Raw genomic sequence first — 25,793 nt, forward strand, 5'->3', positions numbered from 1 at the left:
CTGGAGTGACTGGTATGAAAACACAGGTCTGGTTAGCAAAAAGACTTGAGGACAGCAGCAACTGGTGCTTTGGCCCACTTGTAAAAGTCTGGGAGCTTGAGGCATTGCACACCCTCCTGCCCCTATCCCAGGTTCTCTTTCCTGCTTTTCTGATTAAAGGGATTTATGGTTAATGATTCCATTAACCCAGAAGAGATGATACTCTACTGGTAGCAGTAGCATGGGCTTCTCATTGACTGTCCAGGAGCTGGAACATTCGCTTTGTAGACCCTCAATGTGAAACACTGCTCATACTTTACAAGAAAGTCCATCACTCACCAGGCTGCAACAACCTGGCACAGCATGGTTCTCTTGCCAGTACCAAACACTTTGAAACACTTTGCTGAAAAAGAGGTGAGATCTGCAGTGCAAGCAAGATGGTACTGAGATTTTTGACTGTCGTGAGAGGAAACTCTCTGGAGAGTCCCAGGTCCTGCTCCTTGCTCCAGCTTACTTAGTTTGTGCAGTTTATTTGTTACACTGAGACTCAAAATGTTTCTAAGCTGGGCTGAGTGCCCAGGTGCTTTCATTTAGTCTTTATGCTCACAATTCAGTCAGCTTGGCCTGGCAGAAGGCAGAGCTATTTGGGATAGGTCAAGCAACCAGTGGGCAGAGGATGTGCACCGAAAAATATATGGGAATTGGGTGCTAAGGACTGGTATAGAAGTCTCTGGCAGAGGATAAGCATTGGGCAGACGGAGCTGAACAACTGGGATTGTTAGAATTGACTTTGGGAAGAGTTTGGAATTAGTTCTTTCTGCATTTTAATCTCTTTCTCTTTTATTTTGACTCCATGATTTTTCATACCCCCGTAGCACAGAGACATCTGGTCATATCTCTTACTACTGTAACCCTTTCTGCCCTAATAGCTTTGCTTTTCTGGATGCTAACCTTTTCTTGAGCAGAGCCTATTATTGCTAACTGTCAGGGAGAGGTGGAGTAGAATAACATAGCTTAATAATGGTGATCATACAGGAAAAAACTTTGCTGTCTGGAAAGGGCTGGTACAAATACTATGGCTCAATATCTTCTACTACTAGCCTATAAAACAGAAGATTTTGTTAAGCTGACAGATGTGTTACTGAATAATAACTGCATTTATTCTCTCCCTCTCAAAAAAGTCCCTTTTAATGTCTCTTTTTTATTCTCAAGATGTGACATTTATTTGATAGCAGGAAGACAGCTGCTATTCCCACTTCAGCTAATTTTGTTAAGTACTAAATTGTGGTATTTTCAGGCCAATAATGTTTATAGATCTCAGTCCCTTCCAGTATGCAGTACATGCCTACCTGTAATGTCTACAGTGCTCTAGCTTGTAGAAAATAAACCAACCTTGTGAGAGAGAAAAAGCTAATGTTTGGCAAATAGTAGAAGGAATGGCAGAATAAATTAGGCTCCAAACTCAGGTCTTCATTTCAATTTGGAACTTATTCTGCAAGACCAATATTTTTAGATTTTCTGAACTTCTAGAGCTGATGTTTTCAATTTGAAAGCTTTTTACCCTGGGTAAGAAGGTGAAGAGTATCAATGGAGATGTACAGGAGATGAAGAAGCTTCAAAAACAGCACATTAGAAAATCTCCAGTTGTTTTAACTCCAAAGAACACTCAGGTTTACTGTACATCTAAAATACAATGCTTCATCTTTCACGTGTAATTTGGCTTCTGAAGGAGTTTGTCTTGACCTCTGCACCACTACTGGTCAGTTTATCTTTGCTGTCCCAGCCAGTTCCCGAGGCCAGGGACACTTCTGCCTTTCAGGTGCTCCTGCAAGGGATTTCTAAGCTCCTCTGCGCTTCTTCTGTGGGGTGTGGTTTGTCACTTATCTTTGGGGAGAGCTGAAAAAACCTGAATCCATTCAATTCACCCTCAGCCACTCCTCCAGGATAAATGTAGGGGTAGCTTGTGTTTAGAAATTCCTAGGTGTCATACTAACTGTTACAGAATAAAAAGCACTAACAGCATTGCTGATTTTGCAACAACAGGCATGCAAATATGTGACTGCTTATCTTCAGTTGTCTTACCTCCGTTTAGCATAAGCTCCTCAAATACGCACTCATGGAGCACGTCTCATACAGAAGATGCTGCACAAAATAAAGCTATAAAATTTCCTTGAGGCAAATGGAAAAGGAAAATCTGAAAATCTTGACATTTGCATCATTTTGTTTCCTTAGTTACCTGATCAAGTACCTATCACAGTAAATGGTTGTCTTGCCACACAAATGTTAATTTGAGGTAATATGTTTGATAAGGAGCATATAGACCAGGCAGTATGTAACTAGCTGCCATTGCCATCTGTGAACAGATGGCACACATTTAAGGGAACCTTCCTAATTCTCTCTTAAATACTAGTTACTCCTTAAAATACAACTTCTATATGGTGGGCATTTCCAGAGTAGCATTTAAGCAATCTCTGAAGTGCTGCTTCTATATGAAGTATTTGACTGTCACCACTACATAAAAACTCCCAAAGTAAATCCTGGAAGTTAGTAGGCCAGCATTTTGTCTTACTTGCATAGGTTGAGGTTCATAACTGAAAGAGTTATTCTGAGCACCCAGAAAACTGGTTGGTGCAACTCAGAGGTTGGTTGGTACAAATGAATGGTAGATATTGCTATTCTCCCACATATCTACATTGTATAGAGAAATTGAGAGTTGTAGCAGTAAACCCATAGCAGGTAAGCTCAGTGGCACTCCACGTCTTGCTCTGAGAAAAGGAACTCAACAATATCTCAAGTAGAAGCTTGTAAAAACCTTCTACTTGGCTGTACACTCACTGGCATGGTGTTTGTTTAGGCTACTTTCAAATATCTTTGGAATTGTTTATGTAAGTTAACATTTCTTTGCTTAACTAAAGGTTATCTATGACAGGAATTCACTAAAAATGTGATGCTGCCAGGTAGGCATCATATTAGAATTAAAGGGAAACAGCCTTTTGTACAACTGCAGCAATACTTGTAAATAATTCACACAGAGGCATGCTAAAACAACTGTAATTACGTATCACAACACAGTCCAAAATTGTTACGTCTTGTTTTGCCGTTGCCCTTCCTCTATTGACATCTCCTTGGTTGCTTCTTTCATGCAGGATGAAGCTTGTCTCCTGCAGGGTGAAGCAGGAAACCACAGGCTACAAAACTGTAGGGTTGTGTCATTCAACTCCATATTTTAATCTGCATTTTCGACAGGAACAAGTTGGAGGTGTGTAGGCAGCTGCTAGGATGATACTTGTCAGTCTGTCCTGCAATAGGAACTTCTAGGAATCTAAAATCGTTGACACTCCTCCTAGACTTAAAAGGATGATGACAGTAGTACATTAGAAAAAACACAGGCAGAGTATGTCCCGCTCTCTAATAAGCAGAGTCATTGGGTGAGTATTTGCATGGGCCAATATTTTATTAGTACATGTGATCTTAGGTAAAAATAATTAAAAAACCCCCAAACCTATAGGTGAAAATGCTATAGCAAAAGGTTGGTAAGTATGTTCAATTGTGAATATAAGCAATTTAAGGGAGGGGTTAAAATTTTCTGTATATTTCAACACAATCTGACCCTCACCAAGGTAGTTAATTTTTGTCTGCTGGAGCTTTTGAAATTTTAAGTACAAGTCCTTATTTGCCCATTTATTTCTTATCATGCAGCCTATTTCATAAGCTCAGAAAATAGTTATTCCAAGACTCATTGAAGATGTGAAGACATAATTTTTTGGGAACTAGCCCAGCTAATATCCCACTTAGGACACATTTTTTCCTACACAGGGCTCTATTTTTCCCAGTGAAGCCTGAGAGTAATTCCACTTTTCACCGCTTTTGGGCATCATCTTGTAAAGCTGGGCTTGACTAAAGCAATGCAATCCTATGGCTAATAATACTCGGTCCCTTTGTGGCTGCAGGCATTACCACACGTTCATACGCCTTGTGGTGATGAAGGATGAACAAGACTAATTCCATGTTCATCCTACTACCACCACCAAAAAGCACAAACAACAGGCATTTAGTATATTTTAAAGAGAGGTGGCAATGAGAAACCTATCAGCAGTGAATGCCCTGGTGCAGGTGGCCAGAGGCAGGGACACTGCTCATTTCTTGTCGTGGCCTGTCTTTCTGGTGTGGGTGGTTTGCAGTTTATGCCCAGCTGAGGTGCAGAGTGAAGTCCATATTTTATACATTTCATCACTTTGGCTTAGGGAGCCAAGGTTGTTTTAGTTAACAGTCTCTTACAATTTCTAAACTTCTCGTAAGAACAGTGGGGATTAAAACCAGCCAAAGAGAGCTTGATGTTTTGAAATGAGAACGTTTATTGTTACACAAATGATCCCTTTGGAGAGATCCACTTCAGAAGTGGCTGATGCTTTTCAAAAGAAGAAGAGCGTGGCTTTTTGAAGATCAAACCTTCTTAGGATATTCTGTGAAGAACATATCAAAAACTCTGGCCTTAAACTACATGGAGCATTAGGCTAGGAAAGCATTGAGAGCATAAATTGAGAGCAATTGTCCTACCATTTGTTTGAGCAGAAATATAATAAAACTGCCAAATATATATATTTACTTGTTTATCTGCTTTCTAACATAACAGAACCTGTTATGAAGCTGAATTTCTGACACATCTAAAACTCACTTCTAAAACAAGGCAACTATTTTTTTCCTTGTCTCAAGAGGAAAAAAATCTGTCTAATTTTTCTCCTCTCTGATATCTGAATTAATGACTTATCTGCAGCATTCTGGAGGAAATAAAATCTCTTTTATGTTAGCACAACACGCTTTGTACTTGTAAAAGAGAGGATGAAAGACACCATCTATCTCAGAGGTTAATATATTTGAACAGAGTTGCAGTGGCAAGAGTTCTGACCATTTAATTGAATGTTTGTATACTGCATAGATCCTGGAAATAACCACGCTGATTGTTTAAAGGGCTCTGTAACAGGGTTTGCATCAATACTGTGTTTCCATGGGAATCTGATTAATTGAATTTCATGTTCTGGGTGAGCTTCATCCTGCCAGGTAATGGGCAACCCCTTTGATTAAGATTTCTGTGTACCTTTTGGTTTTATTTATTAAAGGCTAAAAAAACCTGGCTTATATAGGAAAATAAAACCAGGACAACTAGATAAAGTTATGAAATAAATTCCCTGCACTTTTGCTTCATGTACTTTTTAGTATGGATAGAAAGTGAAAATTTCAGATTTTTTTTTTCTACTCCAGATTTCTTTCTAGAAAAAAAAAAACAAAATTACCCAGCTCATCTGTATTTGTGGACTACTCTTCAGGTGTAGTAGACCTTTTAGAATTTCTAGTAGCATCCACTAGAAGACTGCAAAGTTCTTTATCATGGGAAGGTTATTTCTTGCTTCATTCCACAAAGGCATGCAGAAATGCCCAAAGCAGTTTTATTCAGCAGAGAGATGGAAAAAAATCTTGGGAAGTATCACAGGAGATATTTATAATAAAGAAACAAAACTTATGGAGAGTTCAGAGAAAAGCATCCAAAATTACCTCTGAACCTGGAACACACTTCATTGCAAGTGCCATATAAAGGTCTCTAAGTCAATTCTTTGGACAGTCCAAGAAAAGGTGCATCAGAGTAAGCTAGAAAGCTCAGTGCTAGTTTAGATCTTTTTAGACTTACTGCACCATTTCAAATGGTTCATTGTCTGAGTATATCCAAAAGGGAGAGTTATTATTTGATTAAAAGGCTAGAATGACTCCTTCTATGGGGAAAAGATCATCTGATACCGTAACTCTCTGTCATAACTCTCATAACAAAAAAATCTCACTAAACTGAAACCTGGAATTTTATAACTGAAAATGGAAAAGAGATGAATGCAACTAATTATTGGAAGATGTCAAAAGGGAAGAAAAGAAATAACTGGAAAGCAAGGCAAGCAGGGAATTTGATCAAAATGGCTATTCAGGACTCAAATATGTACCTTGGCTTAAGAAACATTTCCTCCTGTACATAAATAAAAATTTGGACACCTCTAAAACAGTTGTCATTAAGTATTGCTGGGTATTTTTTCTTTGCCCAATATATCTGGGCAAAAAATACCATAAATTTATCCCCTAAAAAAAAGAAGAAAGAAAGAACTGTGAGTTTCCACCAAATTAAATTAACATTTTAGTAGGGTTTTTTTTATTATTTAAATGACATGGGGAAGCAAGAGCTTGAAAGGTTAAAAATATTAAAGTACTCATCTGAGGACTTCTTTCTTCTGAAAGCTCTGAAAAATTACCTAGTTTGACTTGCTGGCACGTGTCCAGAGAAAGGCAGCAAAGTTGGTGAGGGGTTTGGAACACAAGCCCTACAAGGAGAGGCTGAGGGAGCTGGGGTTGCTTAGCCTGGAGAAGAAGAGACTCAGGGGTGACCTTATTGCTCTCTACAACTACCTTAAGGGAGGCTGTAGACAGGCAGAGGTTGGTCTCTTGTCCCAGGCAACCATCACCAGAACAAGAGGACGCAGTCTCAAGCTGCACCAGGGGAGGTTTAGGCTGGAGGTTAGGAAGAAGTTCTACACAGAGAGAGTGATTGCCCATTGGAATAGGCTGCCTGGGGAGGAGGTGGAGTCACCATTATTGAAGGTGTTCAGGAGGAGACTTGATAGGGTGCTTGGCTGCATGGTTGAGTTGATTAGGTTGGATGATAGGTTGGACGCGATGATCTTGAAGGTCTCTTCCAACCTGGTTTATTCTATTCTATTCTAGTCTAGTCTAGTCTAGTCTAGTCTAGTCTAGTCTAAAAAGGAGTAAATATCTCCCAACATAGAATAGAATTAACTTCATTTTTCTTTCGGATTAAACAAAAACACATTGAGTCCTTCATCAAAAATATGTTGGTTTAGAAGGAAGAGTTCTTTTACCAAGAAATACTTAACCAAAACTGTTTGAGCAGGATTTGCCTTGGCCTTATTACACATACAGATATGGATCACAGGAAATTCCCCCAAAATAACTTTTGCTCCCTCTGAAATAACTTATCTTCATTGTGGCTGACACAGTCCTCCCTTGCTGCTATTTATATCTCATGCACCCAGCAGGTCTTGAGAGGAGGAGCCTGCCCTGCAGCATGGCTTTTGTAGTAATGGGCATTTATTACAAGGGTCACCAATTATTTAGCATTCTTTACAAACACTGATTAGAGAGGGTGATAAAGACATCACTGGAGTCCAAAGCCCATCTTGTACTGGAATAAACAAAAGCATTCTAAGTAGCATTTTAAATGGATGCATCTATTTGCTGCTGATATTTTCATACCAATGATATTAGATTCAGAAGGTGTAGAAGTGGCTTTAATTTGCTGCAGTTCCGGTCTAATAGGTATAAAGACACCAGAGGATTCTGAAATACTGAACTCAAGAGGTGTTCTGACAAACCTTTGTACTCAAAATAACAAGAGCTAGTGTGAGCTTATACAATTGAAAACTAATTGCCCAGCCAACATCCTCATTACCATATTGATGCAGTTCATAAATCAAAGCCCTGCCTACTCAGGCTATTTACCAGCCTTGCATTAAGCAGAGTACCTCAAATGAGAAGTGTAGTGTGTTGCCAAGACACTGCAGAAACTTTATAAGACTGATAGGAGTACAAACCTGAGGAGCCGAAACGCTGCAAACTGATTTAATACACATGGCACTGCAGCACTTATTCTTGTTTGCTCTCTGAGTATGTTCTGATTCAGCCTTGCAGCTTGCCATAATAATGTACTGCAGCACAGATAAAAGTCCTTACACAGAAAATAGCTATTGGAATTTTTGATTGATTTGGCTTCCTACAGGAGTGCCTGAATTTGAGTGCATATGATAAGAATTTAGGATTTTTATATAGGTCAAGGAGAGGTTGAGGCTTGTAACCTAAGAATCCCAAATCAACCAGCAAAATTAGGTGCCTGAAGTTAAATTCTTTGGAACACCTACTAAGTAAACTGAAGGTACAATTAATTTGCCTAAACAGCTGCTTACCTGCAGGTGCCTAGCAGTGCCCTTTGTGGTACTCTGCTGTGGAGCTGAAGATTCATACCTCTCAGATGGTGGCTGAACAAGGCCAGGTGAGATAGTCTAGGATGCCTTACAGGGTATTAGAATTAAGCACTTAACATTTTCCTTGGTTTTCCTTCATGTATTCAGTGATCTGGCTTAGGCACCAGAAATAGCCCAGTCCTGTAAACAAGATTAAGAAACTTAGGCAGGGTGCAGTAGCTACCACTGCTGAGGGGGATGCTTCCAGCTACCCTGGTCTGGCTGGGTTTGGACTATCTGGGAATATCTGCAGAGGCCTGAGCCTATTCTTATCCTTAGCACCAGTGTTCTGTGAGTTGTTTTTCTGCTTATATTTTACTCACAAAATAGCCAGAGATATTTATTTTTGTTGTGGTTTCTCAGGTGCTGTGAACAATAGATCTGAACAGCTGCTAGGAAATCTCTCCTTCTATGTGAGGCTTTTACCCCTGGACAGGGAGAGCTGAAGCAGGAGTCAAAGGACAAAAATTACTTGAAGAGTGGCAACAGACCTTGAAATTTAACTTGCTGATATAACAGAAGTCTGACAAAAAAGCAGGGCACTGAAGACTTACTGAAGGTTGTTGGAGCTCTTGGAGGAATGGAATAGGTTCTGGGAACTTCAAGGGCTGGTTGTGGGGTGCTCTAGTTAAAATTGTTGGTGTATCCCTGTTTAAGATAACCTAGGGGGAAAAGTCAGACATTTCTAATGGCATGCAACTCTTCTCTAGAAATAGAATGACTAAGAAGAATTCAGCCTATTAAAGCAAGTGCTGATATTCAGTTATGATGCCTGTTGAAGCCTCTGTCTCTTATGTTCAACTAAATTCAATCATGACAATTAGTAAATCAAACAAAAGAGTTTTTATGGATGGAAGATTAAATGTGATTAAGATATGGTTGTAGTGATAAATAAACTTTGATTCCTGTCTACATCTCTCCTACCAGCTATGTGGTCACAGTAGATACAAGTGTCCAACTCCTTATATGCTCATAGTGAATAATAATGATTGTAAATGAATTTACTATGAACTGATACTTTGCCATGAAGACACCCAAGGCAGTAATGTGTTTTTCTTTTGAAGAGAGGGAAATGACTTAAAAGAACTTAATTTATTTCATTTTAAGGAATTATGAACCATACAGTAAACACAGACAATAACAGTCACCAAGTTCAGCAGAGATTTTGCCAAGGGATGCACACAATTTTGGAAGCCATCTGAAGGCTATTTTGAAGGACAATTTTGTTCTGCTATACAACTTTCAATAGACAGGAACTAAGTAGAAAAGAAAAACACAAACAAACACAAAACAACAAAAACCAAACCCAAGCTGCAACCTATTAAACTGAATTACAGCGTGAGAACTGGTTGTTTTATGTCATTTCTCTTTCATGGGCTTTGAACTGGTTGCTTAGATGAAGAGCTGGGATCTTACCGTGCCAAGATCCTCAACCTAAAGAGAGACAAGCTTTTATTTTTTCCTGTCATATGTTGTTTATCCAGTGTTAGTTTAAAAATCTTTATTAAGTGTTGGTTCATCTTGTGGCCTGTGCTTATGAACAGTGTCTGTGTATGACTGACTGCTCCTCCTGTTTCATGGTGGTCACACCATGCATATAAAAATAAAGCCAAAGTATTCTAGAGGAATATATTAAAAAATGATGGTTTTCATTTAGTACCACAGATTTTACTTAAACACATATGCACACACACCCCTTTTATCCCTTCTTTCCTGTGAGTATTAGAATTTTCAGCAACTTCACATCAGATTTAATTTCTCAAGTATTTCAGAGTGTAATCTTTAATCACTCAGAATTCCCTTCTAAAAGCCTGTAGTCAAACAGCCTCTGGCCAATATCCCACCAGGACCTTGACGCTCAATTTCATAGGTGCAAGGCAAACTATGTGAGGCAGAACAGGGAATACAAAAATGATACAAAATAATAATTCTAATGGCAGGAAGAAAGATAGATGTTATTTTTTAAAGATGCTTCATTCATGTTCTCAAAGACATGTGAAAAGACATATGCTCTCAGTTCCCCATTCATACTTGACTCTTTTATTATACCTTCTTTTGAGAGGATGTAATCAGGTATGCAAGGGGTATGAGGCTTTTCCAAGCATAGAAAACCATTGCTTTACTGATGCTCACACATTCCTGCTCTTTGATTTTGCTCCAGGTTGTAACTGTGCTGGTCATGGGCTGCACAAAGCAAAATGATTTGCAAAGTCAAGGTCCATTTTATATAAGCTAACTGGATCTAAATTCTTAGAAATGGCAATAGTTGTATCACAGAGGGTATTTTCTCACCTTCTTTACAATTAATCCATGCAATCAAATGACTGTTCCCATATGTCTGTAAGGGTACATTGTCAGGGGTGTTGAAAATCCTGTTCTAGACAGAAACGCAACTGAATCAGCGCACTGGCAGGATGTTAGCACTTGACTGGATTAAACTCAACCTCAGGCTCAGCAAATAGCATGAATTGCATCAATGATTCATCCTGGAGCAAAGTCTTTCTCTCCTATGTATTGCAGGTAGATACAGCTGTAAATAACTTGCTGACATAGCTGCACTAGTTAAAATGGTGATTGGAAAAGAGCACATCTGTGACCAACAGTTGCAACTAAGACAAATATGGGTGTAAGCAGCGTTAAATTAGCAGTGTCTCTTTATCATTGTAGTTTATTGCCTTTGAGAAGATATTTTACTTTCCTTGGCAATGTAAAATGGGCTTCTGCCACAGTGGAGTTGGAGACACATAGCAAAGTTAAAGGACAGGCTTGATAGTAGAGCTGTCCTGGGATAATAAACACCTCCGTGCTGAGAAGCCTCACTAAACTGTCACAGAAAGTAATTCCTCTGAAATGGTTTTGCATTAGGATGTGGCTTCATTTGCTGAGTGACCCAGTCATAAATATGCCAAATACTTTGCTGACTAAAATACTGTTTAACTTCAGCAAGGCAATCAGGTGCATGAGGTGTAAGAGAAACTGGCATCTAAGTGCTGCCTCCTTCACTCACTGAAATGAGTCAGGAGGAACACAGCTTGGCAGCATCTGTGCCAAATATCTGTGCCTGGGTATCTCAAGGTGAGAAATGTAATCTACTACTGCTAGCATTCGGGATTCATTATATGAGTAGAAGAGTAGTGCAGCTTTTCCGCTTTCACTGCTTTCTCTAATCAAAAGCAACAGAGAAAAGCACTTTCCAAATTAAACTATAACTCAGAATCTTCTCAACCTGTATTTCCAGTGACAATTATAATCACACTTAGAAACTCACATGTCTAGTAACCTACACTACAGCTCCACTTTGCAGTGCATGCAGAAGTCTGTCTGCAAGCTATGGTCCTATAAAAGGAAAGACTTGTGAAGCTTTGGTGCAGCAAATGTAGGTCTTGAAGAAACACAGGCAAGCAATAATCAGGATTTTCAATTGACGTAGGAAGATGATTTTTATATTGTGTTATAATGGCTTTATACTACATCAAAAGGCATTTCATAGCCTCCCTTTTCAAAACCTGACAGCATCCAAACTTGAGTGTGTGCAGTGGGAACCTTACTCCAGGTGCTCCAGGTGATAAAGCAAAGCATAATGTTAAGGCCTGGCATAATGTGAAGAATGAGGTCACACTGTGTTTTCAGAAATGCCTGGTGTTCCTGTGAAGCATGCTCACACCCTTTCTTTTTATCTTTTTCCTTCCCCCTCCTTTTTTTTCCTGTCCTTTTTTTTTTTTCCTTCTGTGAATAACTTGGCCAGTGCTTGTAGAAGGCTGTTTTTGCCCCAGGGATTCTCACACATACTTCTGTTGACAGAGTTCTTGTGCAGCAAGCAAGCTGAATGCCTTTTGTTAAGGACCTCTCACTTCTTTTTCTGTTCTGCCCTGTTTGGAGGATCTTTTGGCTACTAACTGAGTTCCTGTTGTCATGCTTATGGAAATTAACTGAATTGACAAAATATGAGGTTACCTTGCCAAACAGGTAACATTTTTGTCAGGGAAAAAAAAAAAAAACTAATCTCCCAATTTGCTCTTAGTCTCTGTCTCTCATTCTCTTGGCTTGCTTGATTTTTCAGGCAAAGACTGTTTAAGTCAATAGAAAATATTAAGCAAAGTCACTGTGGAAGGAGAAATAAATGCATTAGGACCTGAAGGGAAAGAATTTGCTATTTTAGATGAGTGGTGTACTGTTCCAGTCAAGATCAGGGCTCAATTTGCTGGTTTACTATGTCAGTTCACATTTAATTTCAAAGAAGAAAATTCCACACATTCACATGCTCTGTAATGCCAAAATATATAATAGGTATTGAAATGCAGTCATTTAAGCAATGTTTGAAAAGTTAGTTTAGGTCACTTGCTATTATAGTAACCATAAGAAATAAAGCATAATCATTTGCCTCAGAAAACAATTCTCCTTATATTGACTGAAGAAAATAGAAATGAGTCTATGAATGTTAAAGCCTCTGTAAAATCCTCCTATTTAATGGTTAAGCCTAAGATGTGCTTTTGTGTGATCTTTAGGCAAAACTTGGTGAGGCTTAATACAATTTTTCATTTTCTGGGCAAAAGGGAATCAAGCAAATAGAGCATGATACACAAAAATGTATTTGTGAGTTTGCACATACACATTTGCTTTTGCCAGACCCTATGAGAACTTTCCTTCCACAGCATTTCACTGGCTGTATCACAAACCTGTATTCATTTATTGCTCACTTCTAAGGCACTTTCCTTAATACATAAAATCCAAGTTGTTTTAAACTCATGTGTGTAAAAAGATGAAGTTTCTACACCCAGATAAGCATTTTACATGTTAGATTAGAAACAATATTCAGTGTTGGAATTTTTCGTGCTGTTCCTGAGTTGTTTTGGAGTGAGTTTTGGTTGGACAGTTAGCAGTGGTAGCCTTACATTTCCCTTTTCAGTTGGAAAAAGCACATAGATGCCCAAGACAGTTTTATTATTCGACATCTTTAACTGTACTAGTGCCTACCAGTAGAGCAAATGCTACCATGTATGTTTAGAATTGTGTGTGCATATTAAATTTTCCTGTTTATAAAGCCTTGAAGACCTTTTCCAGAAAGGTTATTATTTTTCAGAACTTGTAAGTGGACCACATTGAGAATTGTGGTGAAAATTACCTTATTTTTCAGGGCTGTATTACAGGCCTTTCACAACACATGCAGGTTTAGCTCAGAATGTTCAGACCTCTTTGAGTTACACGTTTTGCTATGGGCAGGATTTCCAAATCCACAGCTCGGCCAAAAATGCTCCATTTTTAGGAGCTATAAATGTCTATGTGTAACTCTTTATAAAATACGGAACTTGATATTTTCTATAAGAGTGTGGGTTTTTTCCAGTTACTGCTAGTTTCATCCACAGGATGAATAAGGGTACACTCACACTCCTTCTTACCACTTCTTCTTCAGACATTTCTTGCCATACTTGCACAAAACTAGCTTGCTTTTGCATCCTTCCTTTGTTCCTGTCTCATCTCAGGAAAATAAAGGAGCCCAATGGAGTTTCTAATAAGCAGAAAACTTCTTTCATGCCTTTTGTAGTTAAACTGTAAAAATTCAAGCTTTACACCAAATCCTGTAAAAAACAAAATTCATTTGAGAGAAAGAACTTAGCACAATTTTAAAAGGAACTGAGTATTGATTTTTAGATGCTAGAAATATCCAGAGATAGACAAAAATATAAATTTTTGCAGTGATGATTCATGTTTTGGAGTCTGAAGCATCACCCTAAAATATTAAAATAGATTTCATCCATGTATCCTATTCCATACTTGCCTACTGCGGAATTTCCACAGCTTCTGGAGCATTTTTTGCTGTTATTTTGGGTTTGTTATAGCAAAGATGTTCCTGTGAACGCAGAGGGATATTCCTGCAGATGTCATCACAGTGGAGCCTGCTTGGCAGTATTACAAGAACTAATGAGGGTCCAGGGAACAGGGCAAGGATGGGTAATTTTTGCTGAGAAGAAAAAGTGACAATAGGAACATGTGAGGCTAGGAAAGAGTCTATGAGAGAGACAGATACTTGAGCACTGCCACTCCTGCTGGAACTCCCAATAGGTGAAGATTTGGGCAGGTACCAGCAGCAATGGCTGGTGAACGCAACCTATCCTCTCACTTGATGGCAACAGGCTGGTGTGGGGCAGCCAAGTCAAAGCTCTTTTTCTGCCTTTTGAAGAGTCTTCTAGAATAGGCAAATCATTTTTCCTTACACCTGGGATTGCATGGTGGAAGTGTAGGTGCTATCAGCTTGCCTTCTTGAGGAGTACTGGGTTCCAGAGATTGAAAAACAAAAGTCATGGCTCATTGTGAGGCACTGATAATAAAATTCACCTAAAATGGCAGGAGGCTTTTTCACCATGTGACATGCTTCCAATTATTTCCTGCATAGGCAGGAATGTGCTATGTTTTCCGAAGACAGTACTCAATTAGTTCCCGTAATGCTAGGGAGAACCAAGGGTGTCCAGCACTTCTGAAAGTGAAGGTATTTCTATGCAGGTGGCTAACTTGAAGCTTCTGAGAAAATGAGGGCTCCAAAAGTAGGTTTCTCATTCATATGTACACAATGTAATCTATTATTATTGTGTAACAAAGATATGTGAGATAGTCTTTCTGCCTTTATTTGTCCCTCTAAAAGCTGGGTTACTGGGGTTGAGCTTTTTTGTCTAGACATCATCCATAGTTTTGGATAAGGCAGTCATGCCAGGAGGGAGCCTCATCCCACATCCAAACAGGTATCCAAGATAAGTGAGAGTATTTACCTTCTGGAAGCATATTCACTGACTCCAGCAGGAGGCTAGACAGCTTATAATAATGTCTGACTTTTAAAGAGTTAGCAATAGCTGAGAGGAAGTCTACCTAAACAGTGTGTACCTGTATGCTCACACCTTTAACAGTTCGAGTTCAAATGACAATGTTAACATAATGAATCCAAATTTTATGTAACTGTAACAGTGTTCTATACATTCTATGTATGTCTGCAACCCTAAAATATATGCTAACCGTCACTAAAATATGCCTAGCTGGTGTGCATTGCTTAGATTGTGGCACATGCAGTGAAAGGCACGTCACATGCCAGCATCTGACTTTGCTTGCTTCCCACTTTGACAATCACAGTAGTGCCTTCTGACAGGTCTTCCTCATCACTGACAGGTTTGCCACGTACATCAAAGGCTTAAGCTTCTCTTTTTATTTTGAAAAGCTTCTGTTCTGCTTTGCTGTCTCACAGATGGAGTACTGAAACAATCAGTAAAATAACTGCTATCAATATTCGATCTGTCACAAGAAGTAAATCACATCTATGGATGAAAGTAAGCTATTCAGTGATGCAAGATCAGTTCTTCAGCTGCTCTCTGCTTCCCATGTGTTGGAGGTGCACAGCCTAGATAGGAGCACAGAAGTTAGGACTGATCTAAACCAGATAAGGCCAACTCTGATGTAGTACTGAAACTCTGTCTTATTTTTAGTCTCCTCTTTTTGCTTTGCAAATTCATTGGAAATGGACAGGTGCTGCACTGCACTGGCAATTCACAGAAGCTGAGACAGAACACTCTACCTATATTGCAACTGTCTTATGTCAATTACTTTGGCTCCTTGTCCTTCTCTATGACATTTTAGTAGCTTTATCAGAACAGTGCAAAAGTTTCCAGTGATTTAACAGACAACAAAAATATAAAGAACAGAGGCATATTTCAGTAACATATCTGAAATACTTTTGAATGATTCTGAACTATTTGTGCCAATAATCATCACAAAGTCAATATTAAAAAAGAAAATAATCCAATCTAAACATTTCTGGATTTGCAAGTTCTTTCCTAGTCTCTAAGGTAAATAAGTCAACTTTATCATGTTTTCAATTAATTTAAGCGGCATTGAGATTTTTGAAGAGACCTGTAGGTAAATTTGTTTCAGTATTATTTTCACTGATGCACTCCAATGCAAGCTTCTTATCATCAATAATGTTGTTGGATTTTTATTTTATTTTTTTTTTTCAGAAGCAGAGAGGATTCAGATGTTTTGTATGAGAATCGTGGTTTTGGAAAAATAACAAGATACTTCCTGGCTACCTATGTGAAGCTACATTTCTTAAGAAAACTAAGAATGAAGTCATTTTGATCTCTGATGGATGAAACTCATTGGAATGGAAACTAATATACATGAAGCAGAACAGAGCTCACCTTATCTTACATCTGCCAAGTGCCTGGGGACTCAAGAGGAAGCAAAGTATGAAGAATATCAAAGAAAGACAGAAAACCAGGCAAGTTCATCTGAATTTCAGAACATTTTACTGGAACCCAAGTTGAGTTTGCTGGCCACATCATCCTTATTAGACCACAATGAGACATCCTTGCAACTTGGCACAGCCGCAGGGTGTGTCAATGACACTGATCAGTTTGAGACAAAGCACCTTTGTGAAGAGGCACAAGCAAGGCACAAGCCAAAGGAAAATCCTTTAAACCTTCCTTTCCACACAGAATGGCCAGTCCTTACAGGAAAAAATTCAGACAAGAAACCTGAAAGGAGCCATGAGATCAGAGTCATAAAACACAAACCAAGTGCTATCACATTTTCTGATTTTGAGGTTTTACCACATGAAGCTAATACTAAACTCCGTATTTGTGAGGCAGGAGAAGCAGAAGAGTTTTTATCTGAAGAGGAAGAAGCAGGTTGTGGAGGTGATGATGATGTGTTTAGAGAACTGCCACTCTATGAGGTGTTTCCCAATGGTCTTCATAGAAGGAATGTTTCTCAAAGAAAGCAAGCTAAACATGAACTTACTAAATGCCAACACATCTTTCAGTTGGAAGACTGTGATAATCATTCTGACAAGGACCATGGCAAGGAAGAAAAACACTTGGAGCCAGAGGTAATACAATCCACTCTTTCGTTACAAGCATGTTTTAAGTATGTGGTATCACTTAAGTTTGGTTACAAGACAGAAAGGAGTTGTGCAGATTCTTATACAGTGATAATTAGTGTGACTTGCACAATTAAAAATATCAACATATTTACATGTTTACATTAGACAAATCTATTACTTCAGATTTGCCACATTACTATTAGCCTGAACTTCAAACTTTGGTTTTCTGTTTTCTCTTGCTTTTTAAAATGGGAACAGTGGCTGAGTTTCCACTGCTTATACAAGATCATACACTATGCCATGTACAGGATATATTCCCTGGGTCTATCAACTGCTCCAAAGGGACAGAATTCAGGTGTAATCTGGGAGTATATTTCTTCATACTGGAAAATGGCCTTTTCTAATGCAGTGGCACTCTAGCACTACAGCCTCTAACCCTTAGCACTGCTTATGCTAAATAACAGTGTTTTCTGTATTCTTATTTCATTAAAATAATGTGGAGGACACATTACAATCTGGCCTATAACAAAATAAAATAAGCACATCATGATGCTCAATAAACCAATGTCTAAAATGAAAACAAGAAGATTTAGAACAAAATGAAAACCACTCTCTAATAAAAATCATCCAACTATAACCTTTACAGGGAAAAAAAAAAAAACTGCTGAGTAAATTAGCTGTGGTTTTTTGAACAAGGAGGAACACCAGTGAGTTCTCACGAGGCTGGAGAATAAGCAAGGCTTTCCCCTTGCTCCCAGCTGGTGACAAACCAAATGCCTGGAGCTAAATCATTGGAGAAGTTCAGCTCTGGTACAAAAATATGAAGTGACTCCAAGTAGTGGGCAAAACAAACGCTTAAAATTCCAACGTTCCTGACCTTGCAGCACAAATTAATCTTAAACTGCAGGTCAGGCATACCTTTCCTTCCTCTCCTTTCTCCTCCTTCAGCTTAAAAAAAAAAAAAAGGTTATTTTCCATTTAAGTCTGCTCTATGCCTTGAAAATCAGGGTGGAGCTCTGTCTTTTACCTAGTGTGGTTTATGTTTCTTTATCTGCAGTTCTTTTACTTCTAGTACTGATATCAGAGTTTCTTCACTGATTTCTGATTAAATGAAAGAATTTGGACTATAATGCCCATATTAAGATAAAATTATGGTCTACAATTCTTAATTACTTCTCCCCTTTAATACTAATCCATCTCCAGTCTGGGGGGAGTACTTTTGGCCTTAACTGAGTGGGAGGTTTTTGCTTTATTTCGTGCATATCTCAACTTTACTGCAGAAACTCACAAAGAAATAAGCCACATTTTTGCACATTTTTCTCAGCAGCTAATATTAGAAAACCAAGGCTCAAAGAAAACAGTTCACCTTTTGATGCAATACTGACCCTGATTCTTGTGACACGTGGTTTGTTAAATAATTGCATTGTTACTCTACGCAAAGCTAAGTTTTGCTTCCTTATCTACTCAGAAACACTCTCATTGATATAAATATAAATCAAAATGCATGCACAACATCCCTTGATTCTGTTCACTGAAGGTCATTCCCATAGATAAAAGGGAGAGGACAGGGGCTGTTGTCATTTAGTTTACTCTATGTCTAGGCCATAAAATAAACTCAAGGATGCAGCTTGTAGTGCAAAATAATGGATTATAAATTGCCAGACAAGCATGTGAAATTACCTAGTAAATCTCAGAGAATGTGTCAAAACATTTCAAAAACTGTACAGATGCAATGATGCAGTCCTGCTTTTGATTTTTTTCCCTATGTAAATAAGTATCTATCATTCTGGGAATGCCTACAAGAATAAACAAAAAAAAAAAGGAAAGGATTATCTTGTCTCTGAAATTTTAGCAGCTGTCATACCTCACTACTTAGGCTAAAAATTTCCTCATGATTCTGGTCCAATCAAATGTATGGCACTGAGGCCATGGAAAAACATCTGTCTGCTGCAAAGAAATTAACTAAATAAAGACAGCAGGGCATAAAAATGTTGTCAAAAGCAACCATTACTGCAAAGCCTTATGTTTAAAAATAGTTTAACAAATACATGTCCCCGGCCATACAGATACCAACTACCATGCATAGCACCTTGATCCAGACCCTGGCTAAATCACTTGCTACTAGAGCTCACAGTGAAACAGTGTTAAGATTTACCCTGCAGGGGCATTCCTAAGTAAGTACACTGGTTACTGTGTGCAAATCTCCTATTTTATGTTTAGAAAAGAGGAAAGGCTGTCACCTTCTCCAGCCTGGGGAGCACTGGCACCAGTAGCAAAACCAGTGCCCAAATCTCTATTTAAATAGTTGTTACATTAATTGTTGAACTTCTTCCTTCATTCAAATCTCCAACTACACCAAACATCAAACAAGTAGAGGGAAGATGGAAAAAATAAGCTTGTGTACATTGCCAACTCTGTTGCAAGTGGAACAAACTCATTAAAATAATTCCTACAATGGGGCCTAAAAAAACCCCTCAAAACTGTTTCTTTTTTTAATTTTCCAAAGGCATACAACATCTTCCTGTTCTGAGTGGTACAAGATAAATGATACTTCTGTTCAATTTATGAATTCAGTCTGTCCTCTGAGTTTTCACCCTTAGATTGGTCCTACATGTATTTCCGGTGCTTTGTCCTTCTCAGGAGTCTTTAATCAGTGATACATTTAATGCCCAAATAGAGTTCTTGTATTAAAAATAGTATTTATTTCAACTGGGAAAGTAAAATTTCAAAGGTTTAAAAGCAATTATATATACATACATGTCTGAAGTGTTGTCCATGTTATTTCTCCTTTTGTGATGGTGATATAGATATACATCATTGTAAGACAGCATCTCCTTAAACACAACTGTGGCTTTTTGTGCTCTCAACATAGATTTGTCTTCTTTGCCCACTTTCCTTGAAGAACTCCCTATCTGTCTTAAATGAGATTTGGTTTTTTTTCATGTCTCATGTCCTTCTAACATTGTTTATGATATTTTGTTTTGTTCTGTTCAGAGCTTTTGTCAACAAGTGGTATCTTGAACCATTCTTAGTATCATAGTATCAGTCAGGGTTGGAAGTGACCACAAGGATCATCTAGTTCCAACCCCCCTGCCATGGGCAGGGACACCCCACACTAGATCAGGCTGGCCAGAGCTTTGTCCAGCCTGGTCTTAAACACCTCCAGGGATGGCGCCCCAACCACCCCCCTGGACAACCCATTCCAGGGCTTCACCACTCTCATGGTGAAGAACTTCCTCCTCATGTCCAGCCTGAATCTCCCCACCTCCAGCTTCATTCCATTCTTCCTTGCTTGTTTTACTTTAAGTCTTCATATTAAGCTACATACTCTGTGCATGCAGCCCACTCAGTATGCAGTGGCAATGAATTCTTTAGAACAGCTTCTGAAACAACATTTTTCTAGATCACTGTTTCTTCAAACTATATTGCACCAGATGCAGCCAATAGATATATTTAAACAGGAACTATTATGCAACATTACATCAGTGAACTTATCCTTTCACAGTCTCAAAACAGCAAGTGTTACTTCCAGGAGTAGCATTTCAGTAAAGTAAAAAATGGAAGATATTTGTCAGATATTAGGCAAAAAGAAGTGTTATGAAATCATACCCTTGACAAAGTGAATTGTCATGGATTTTCCCTCACCTCAGTGATTGTATAGAAATACTGCAAATGCTTCCTGGTGCAAAAAGGCAACATGGCAGCAAACTGGAAATCCTCTCTGGAACAGTTTCAAAGCATCTCTTTGGGAAGCCCATCTTAGCTTTTGGCTGCTCTTACGGCATCCAAAAGGGTTTCTCTCATTGTTGACATTATTTAGGGCATCTATATGAGTTGTCTCAGCTTCCTCTATCGTATTGGAGAGAGAAGGCAGCAAACAAAGAAGCCCATGTGGTGGCAAGGCACCTCTTAGAGCTAACCATCTAGGTGCCCATCTGCAGCCTTCTGATGTCTGCAGCTTCATTATGTCATGTACAAGTCATTTCTGCCCACTGGACATTCAAGGTATTCTAAATGAGTCCTCTTCTCAGAGCTGCTCCTTGATGGCACAGTCTCCTCTTTCTGAAACCTATCTGGAAAGGTTGAAGAATTAACTGTTGGCAAGAGTTACATATAGGTGTAAAATCTAGGAGAATCCTAGAAAAATAATTCTTTCTTAAAGAACCAAGAGTCTTTCCTAACTCAGAGGAATTCATTAAGGAAGCCTCTCTCATACTGTTTTCCCCTTCACTCAGCCATATCTGCTGTGTAAGCTTGTGCACAGCATGTCAGGCCTGCAGCATCAGATCTGCTAGCCCTTACACATGAACCTGGGAAACCTTTCATGGCCATGAGTTGCACACATATTTACATCATGCCTTTTTCAACATGTTTAGGAAGATCTAAACTAAACCTCCTTGTTACTTCAAACCAAGATGCTGATGGTCTAATATTTGTGTTGAATGTTACATAGCTCAGCTGTGTCAAAGAGTGAGATACCACGCCCTAAGAGTAACAGAGACAAGATGACCCAAACAGATAATTCAGGTAATTAAGGTAGTATTCACAGTGAATAGCTTTGCCAGGATTTGACTTTTGGAGGAGGCTGCACAGTCATGGGAGTGACCAGTCAGGAGACCATCTCGGTGTGCACTGGGTGATGTTCATGAGGTACTTGTGGCACATTTCACCATAAGTAAGTCCCTGTTTTAAGTAAAACTGTAGTGTTCTAAAGGAGATTTGTGAATGCTCCATTGCTTTTGACATTCAAAGCTAAGGCAGCTGAACTATGGAAATGGTTATAGAGAACTTTCCTGGGAGGAAGATGGATGATCTGACTTTCCACTTTCCTTCATTATTCACTCATTTTCATCAGTTTCCTTGTTCTATGCTTGTTCTACAGTTAGGTAAATGTTATCCTCGTTATACAATCATTACTGAGTGACAAGTTTGATAACCATTTTATCAACTTAGACCATGATAGTTCAGATGCAGGCTGCAGTAATTTGCTGAGATGTAATACTGAAGTTTCTCTAGCATCTGTCCTACATTTTGTCTGCTTCTGGCCTCTGTTTTCATTCTTTTGACAAACACCAGAAGTTCACCAAAGAAGCAAGACAAGATAAATAGACAAGACATGCAGGAGGAGATAAATCCACAAATCTTTATTCAAAGCCACCGTTTTTGAAGTTAATTATTATTTTTTAAAAATACAGAATCAGAAACATAGAATGGTTTGGGGTTGGAAAGAACATGTTTTCATCTGTGTTCTAAATATTTTAATCAAGTAATCATACCCAGTGAAAGCAATCAGAAAGTTTTAAGTCTTTGGCAATTAATTTGCTCTATTAACAATACACTGAATCCATTCATTCAATTTAAATTATTAAAACAAAGTAGCAGTCAAGCTACAACTATCATCAGTAACTGGACCTGCCAAAATAAGCTTCTTACCCTTATATTTAGATGGCTTAAACTCTGTATTCCTGTTCCATACCTTGCTTAGCCACTCTGAAGCACTTTTCTAAAAGCTACTTTGCTGTTTTTATTAATGAGGCACTGGAACTTAGGTGGAATTTAAGGTATCTGAAAACTGCCCTGCAATAGTTTCTTCTTCTCTATTTCAGTTGTACAAGAGCAAAAATTAGTAAAGAACATACTAGATTGAAGCATAAATTCCTTTTCCCATTCCTCCCATACTTTGGAATTTTGCTCTTCTCTTTATTGTATGAAACTGAGACTTCAAAACTAGAGGAAGAGAATGGTTACAAACTTGTGATGACTTCTTTATGAAGAATAATACCAGTTTTATTATTTCCTTTTTGTCATCATCTGCAGACCTGGGATGTCTAATCAGGTAGGAGAGTCAAGTGCTGAAATAACAATACCCAGGGAGTAGGAAGTTAAGGGGGGAAGAAAATTGAGAATTACTTGCCTAAGAGAGGAGTAATACACTGAGCTTTGTACATTCTAATTTCCTTTGTGTGTCTATGAGATTTGCACTTTCTGTATTTCCATTATACATCCCCTAGAGCTGATAGGTGGTGCCACGGTGATTTGAACTTTACAGCATTTGTAGCATTTGTTTGTTTTGTGCCTGCTTGAAATAGGTCTTGGAGAACTGCTGATTACTTATTATTGGTCAGTACATAACCACAATTAACTCTATTAAAGACAGATAAATGGTGTCTTACAGACTTCAATTATTGAGTTGAAAGAATCTTTTATTAATTTCATAAATTTGAGAGGCTAATGGTGAACACAGCATTTTGGATTGAGTGCATTTTTCTCTAGTCTCACTATTCCAAATAATGCCACTTCCCATTAGGATAAGGCATTTGTTATGTCCTACTTACTGTGAATGAAGGGAGAAGTAAGTTCAAATTTGCATCTTACTTAGTGGAAATTAGCTGCATGGTAGTTTCTACTGCAAAATTACAGGAACTTTAGAAAATAACAATAAGGTTAAAACAAAAAAAAAGTAACTTAAGGATATAGCAAAAGGTCATATTAAAGAGAATTGTTATGTTGGGAAAATGTAGGAAAATATGTGGATACTATCGAAGTGACTGTCTTTTATTTCTTCAGTATACATGCATGTGGCTTCCATGTTTTAATAAACATTCATGATCCATTGTTCTTTAATAGACAATTAAAAAAACCCAACAAAGTATATGCCCCCCAAAAAGATTCACTTTATTGCCATCAGCAGATGCCTGTCTTTCAAATCACGAGATTGTCTTCACCATGCTCAGTGGCTGCGGGGTTCAAGCTATAGCAAACACAGGCTTTCTGGTTTTGTGAGAAACATCCTATAAACTGTTTTTAGCAGTCCCAGCTTGGGCTCTGCCAACAGCATGCTGAAGAAAAGCTGTAATACAAGGGGATAAAATATATCCTTGTTCAAAAGCAGAAGTGACAAACTATCATGTGATGGGTGGATTAGCACTCAAAAAATTCAGAGTACTCTTTTGCAGTTGACCCTTCCCGTAGCTTGAAATAATTTGTAGTTAAAAATATCATCAGTTTCCAAAAATGTGTAGTATACTGTAAATAGTACCTATATAGTGAAAATCTGGGAAAATGAAAATTCCAGGACAAACTTATGAAATAAAATCAGATCATTAGTCAAAAAGTCAGCTCACCTAGACTTTCAAACTCCTTCAGGAAATTTTAAAAGTACATGTCAGTTTGGTGCTGTAATGTGGAATTACAGATGGTGAGATTATTGAGTTGTGTTGCACAGTGTGAAACTCCTGGGCTGCTCAAGTTAATGTGTAAAACTTTGACCATTAAGTAGTTTTCATGACATTGTGAGAGATCTTTAGATGAGTGGTTTCCAAAATGTGACTGTCTGCTACTAGTGTCTGACACAGTCTTTATGCTGTCCATCCTAGCTGTAGCTATCCTACTGAAAATATACTGTGCTGCCAATGAATTTTATTGCACAGATTCATTGTGGTCCCATGCACATATATTAAGAGGCTCTATGAAGAGTAGTCATATGTGGTTTATAATTATTCTTAAAGCTTCAACAGAATAGTTAGCACAGTTGGTGTATTATACTAGGACTATGAAAAATTATCAGGGGGTTGAAGCACCTCTCCTATGAAGACAGGCTGAGGGAACTGGAGTTGTTCAGCCTGGAGAAGAGAAGGCTCCAGGGAGATCTAATAGCAGCCTTCCAATACCTGAAGGGGGCCTACAAGAAGGATGGAGAGAAACTGTTTACAAAGGCCTGTAGTGATAGGACGAGGGGCAATGGTTTCAAACTGGAGAAGAGTAGATTTAGATTGGATGCTAGGAACAAGTTCTTTACCATGAGGTAGTGGAACACTGAAACAGGTTGCTCAGGGAGGTGTTGAGGCCCCATCCCTGAAGATATTCAAGGTTGCTCTGGGCAACCTGATCTAGTTAAGGATACACTGCTTACTGCAGAGAGGGTTGGACTAGATGACCTTTGGAGGTACTTTCCAGTCCAGACCGTTCTATGTTTCTATAAGGGGAGAATATTCAGACAATGACTCCTTTATTTGTTGTGGGTTGAATATTTCAGAATCACATGGCCACCTCAGGAAACAGCAATATTACTATTGCTCTTGCAGGAAAACATAAAAAATGAGATGTATTTAAGGTCACACTAAGCCCATAAAAAAAGCAGAAATATATCAAGATTTTTTACATAGGTCTGAAAATATCTGGAACCTGTGCAATGTGAGGCCATTCAAGCATTTCATGTATCTCTACAGAAGTAGAGAAAAAGTCAGCCTAAAATAAACACTGTCTGAATCAAGGCTCTCATGAACTACATTCCTGTCAGAGCACAGGAATAGGCACCTGCAAGAGTTACAGACTGGGTCTAAGGGGGGTGGGAGGGGGGGGGTAAGGGTGCAGAACAAACATGTAGAAATCTGTAAATCTGCTTACCATTTAAATTAAGGTGCAGATGGAAATTCTGGATAAGATGTGGGATGGGCAGTAAGCAGAACAATTTGTGAGACCACAAACTTACTCAAGAGATGAGGGAACCAGATTGAGTTGCATTTTTAAGTGTTTGGCTGATAGGCGAGCATTTGGTATGTTTTTCAAGTCCAGCAATCTAGCAAGCTCGAGCACAAGCCTTATGAGGAGAGGCTGAGGGAGCTGGGATTGTTTAGCCTGGAGAAGAGGAGACTCAGGGGAGACCTTATTGCTCTCTACAACTACCTGAAGGGAGGTTGTAGTCAGGTGGGGGTTGGTTTCTTCTCCCATGCAACCAGCACCAGAGCAAGAGGACACAATCTCAAACTGCGCCAGGGGAAGTTTAGGCTCAAGGTAAGGAGAAAGTTCTTCACCGAGTGAGTTGTTGGCCATTAGAAGGGGCTGCTCAGGGAGGTGGTGGAGTCACTGTCCCTGGAGGTGTTCAA

At 38.7% G+C, this 25,793-nt stretch overlaps 1 protein-coding gene across 1 annotated transcript in view; it reads left to right on the top strand.

Moving 5' to 3' along the window:
• The first annotated feature begins 16,133 nt into the window (after window positions 1-16,133).
• Window positions 16,134-25,793, top strand: part of STARD13 (StAR related lipid transfer domain containing 13) — a 259,294-nt gene continuing 249,634 nt past the window's right edge. Inside the window, exon 1 of the mRNA XM_054164923.1 lies at window positions 16,134-16,914. Within this exon, the coding sequence (XP_054020898.1) occupies window positions 16,174-16,914 (741 nt within the window). The 5' untranslated portion in view covers window positions 16,134-16,173. The remainder of the gene's footprint in view (window positions 16,915-25,793) is intronic.

The sequence above is a fragment of the Dryobates pubescens genome, chromosome 10 (genome assembly GCF_014839835.1).
Source record: "Dryobates pubescens isolate bDryPub1 chromosome 10, bDryPub1.pri, whole genome shotgun sequence".
NCBI lineage: Eukaryota > Metazoa > Chordata > Aves > Piciformes > Picidae > Dryobates > Dryobates pubescens.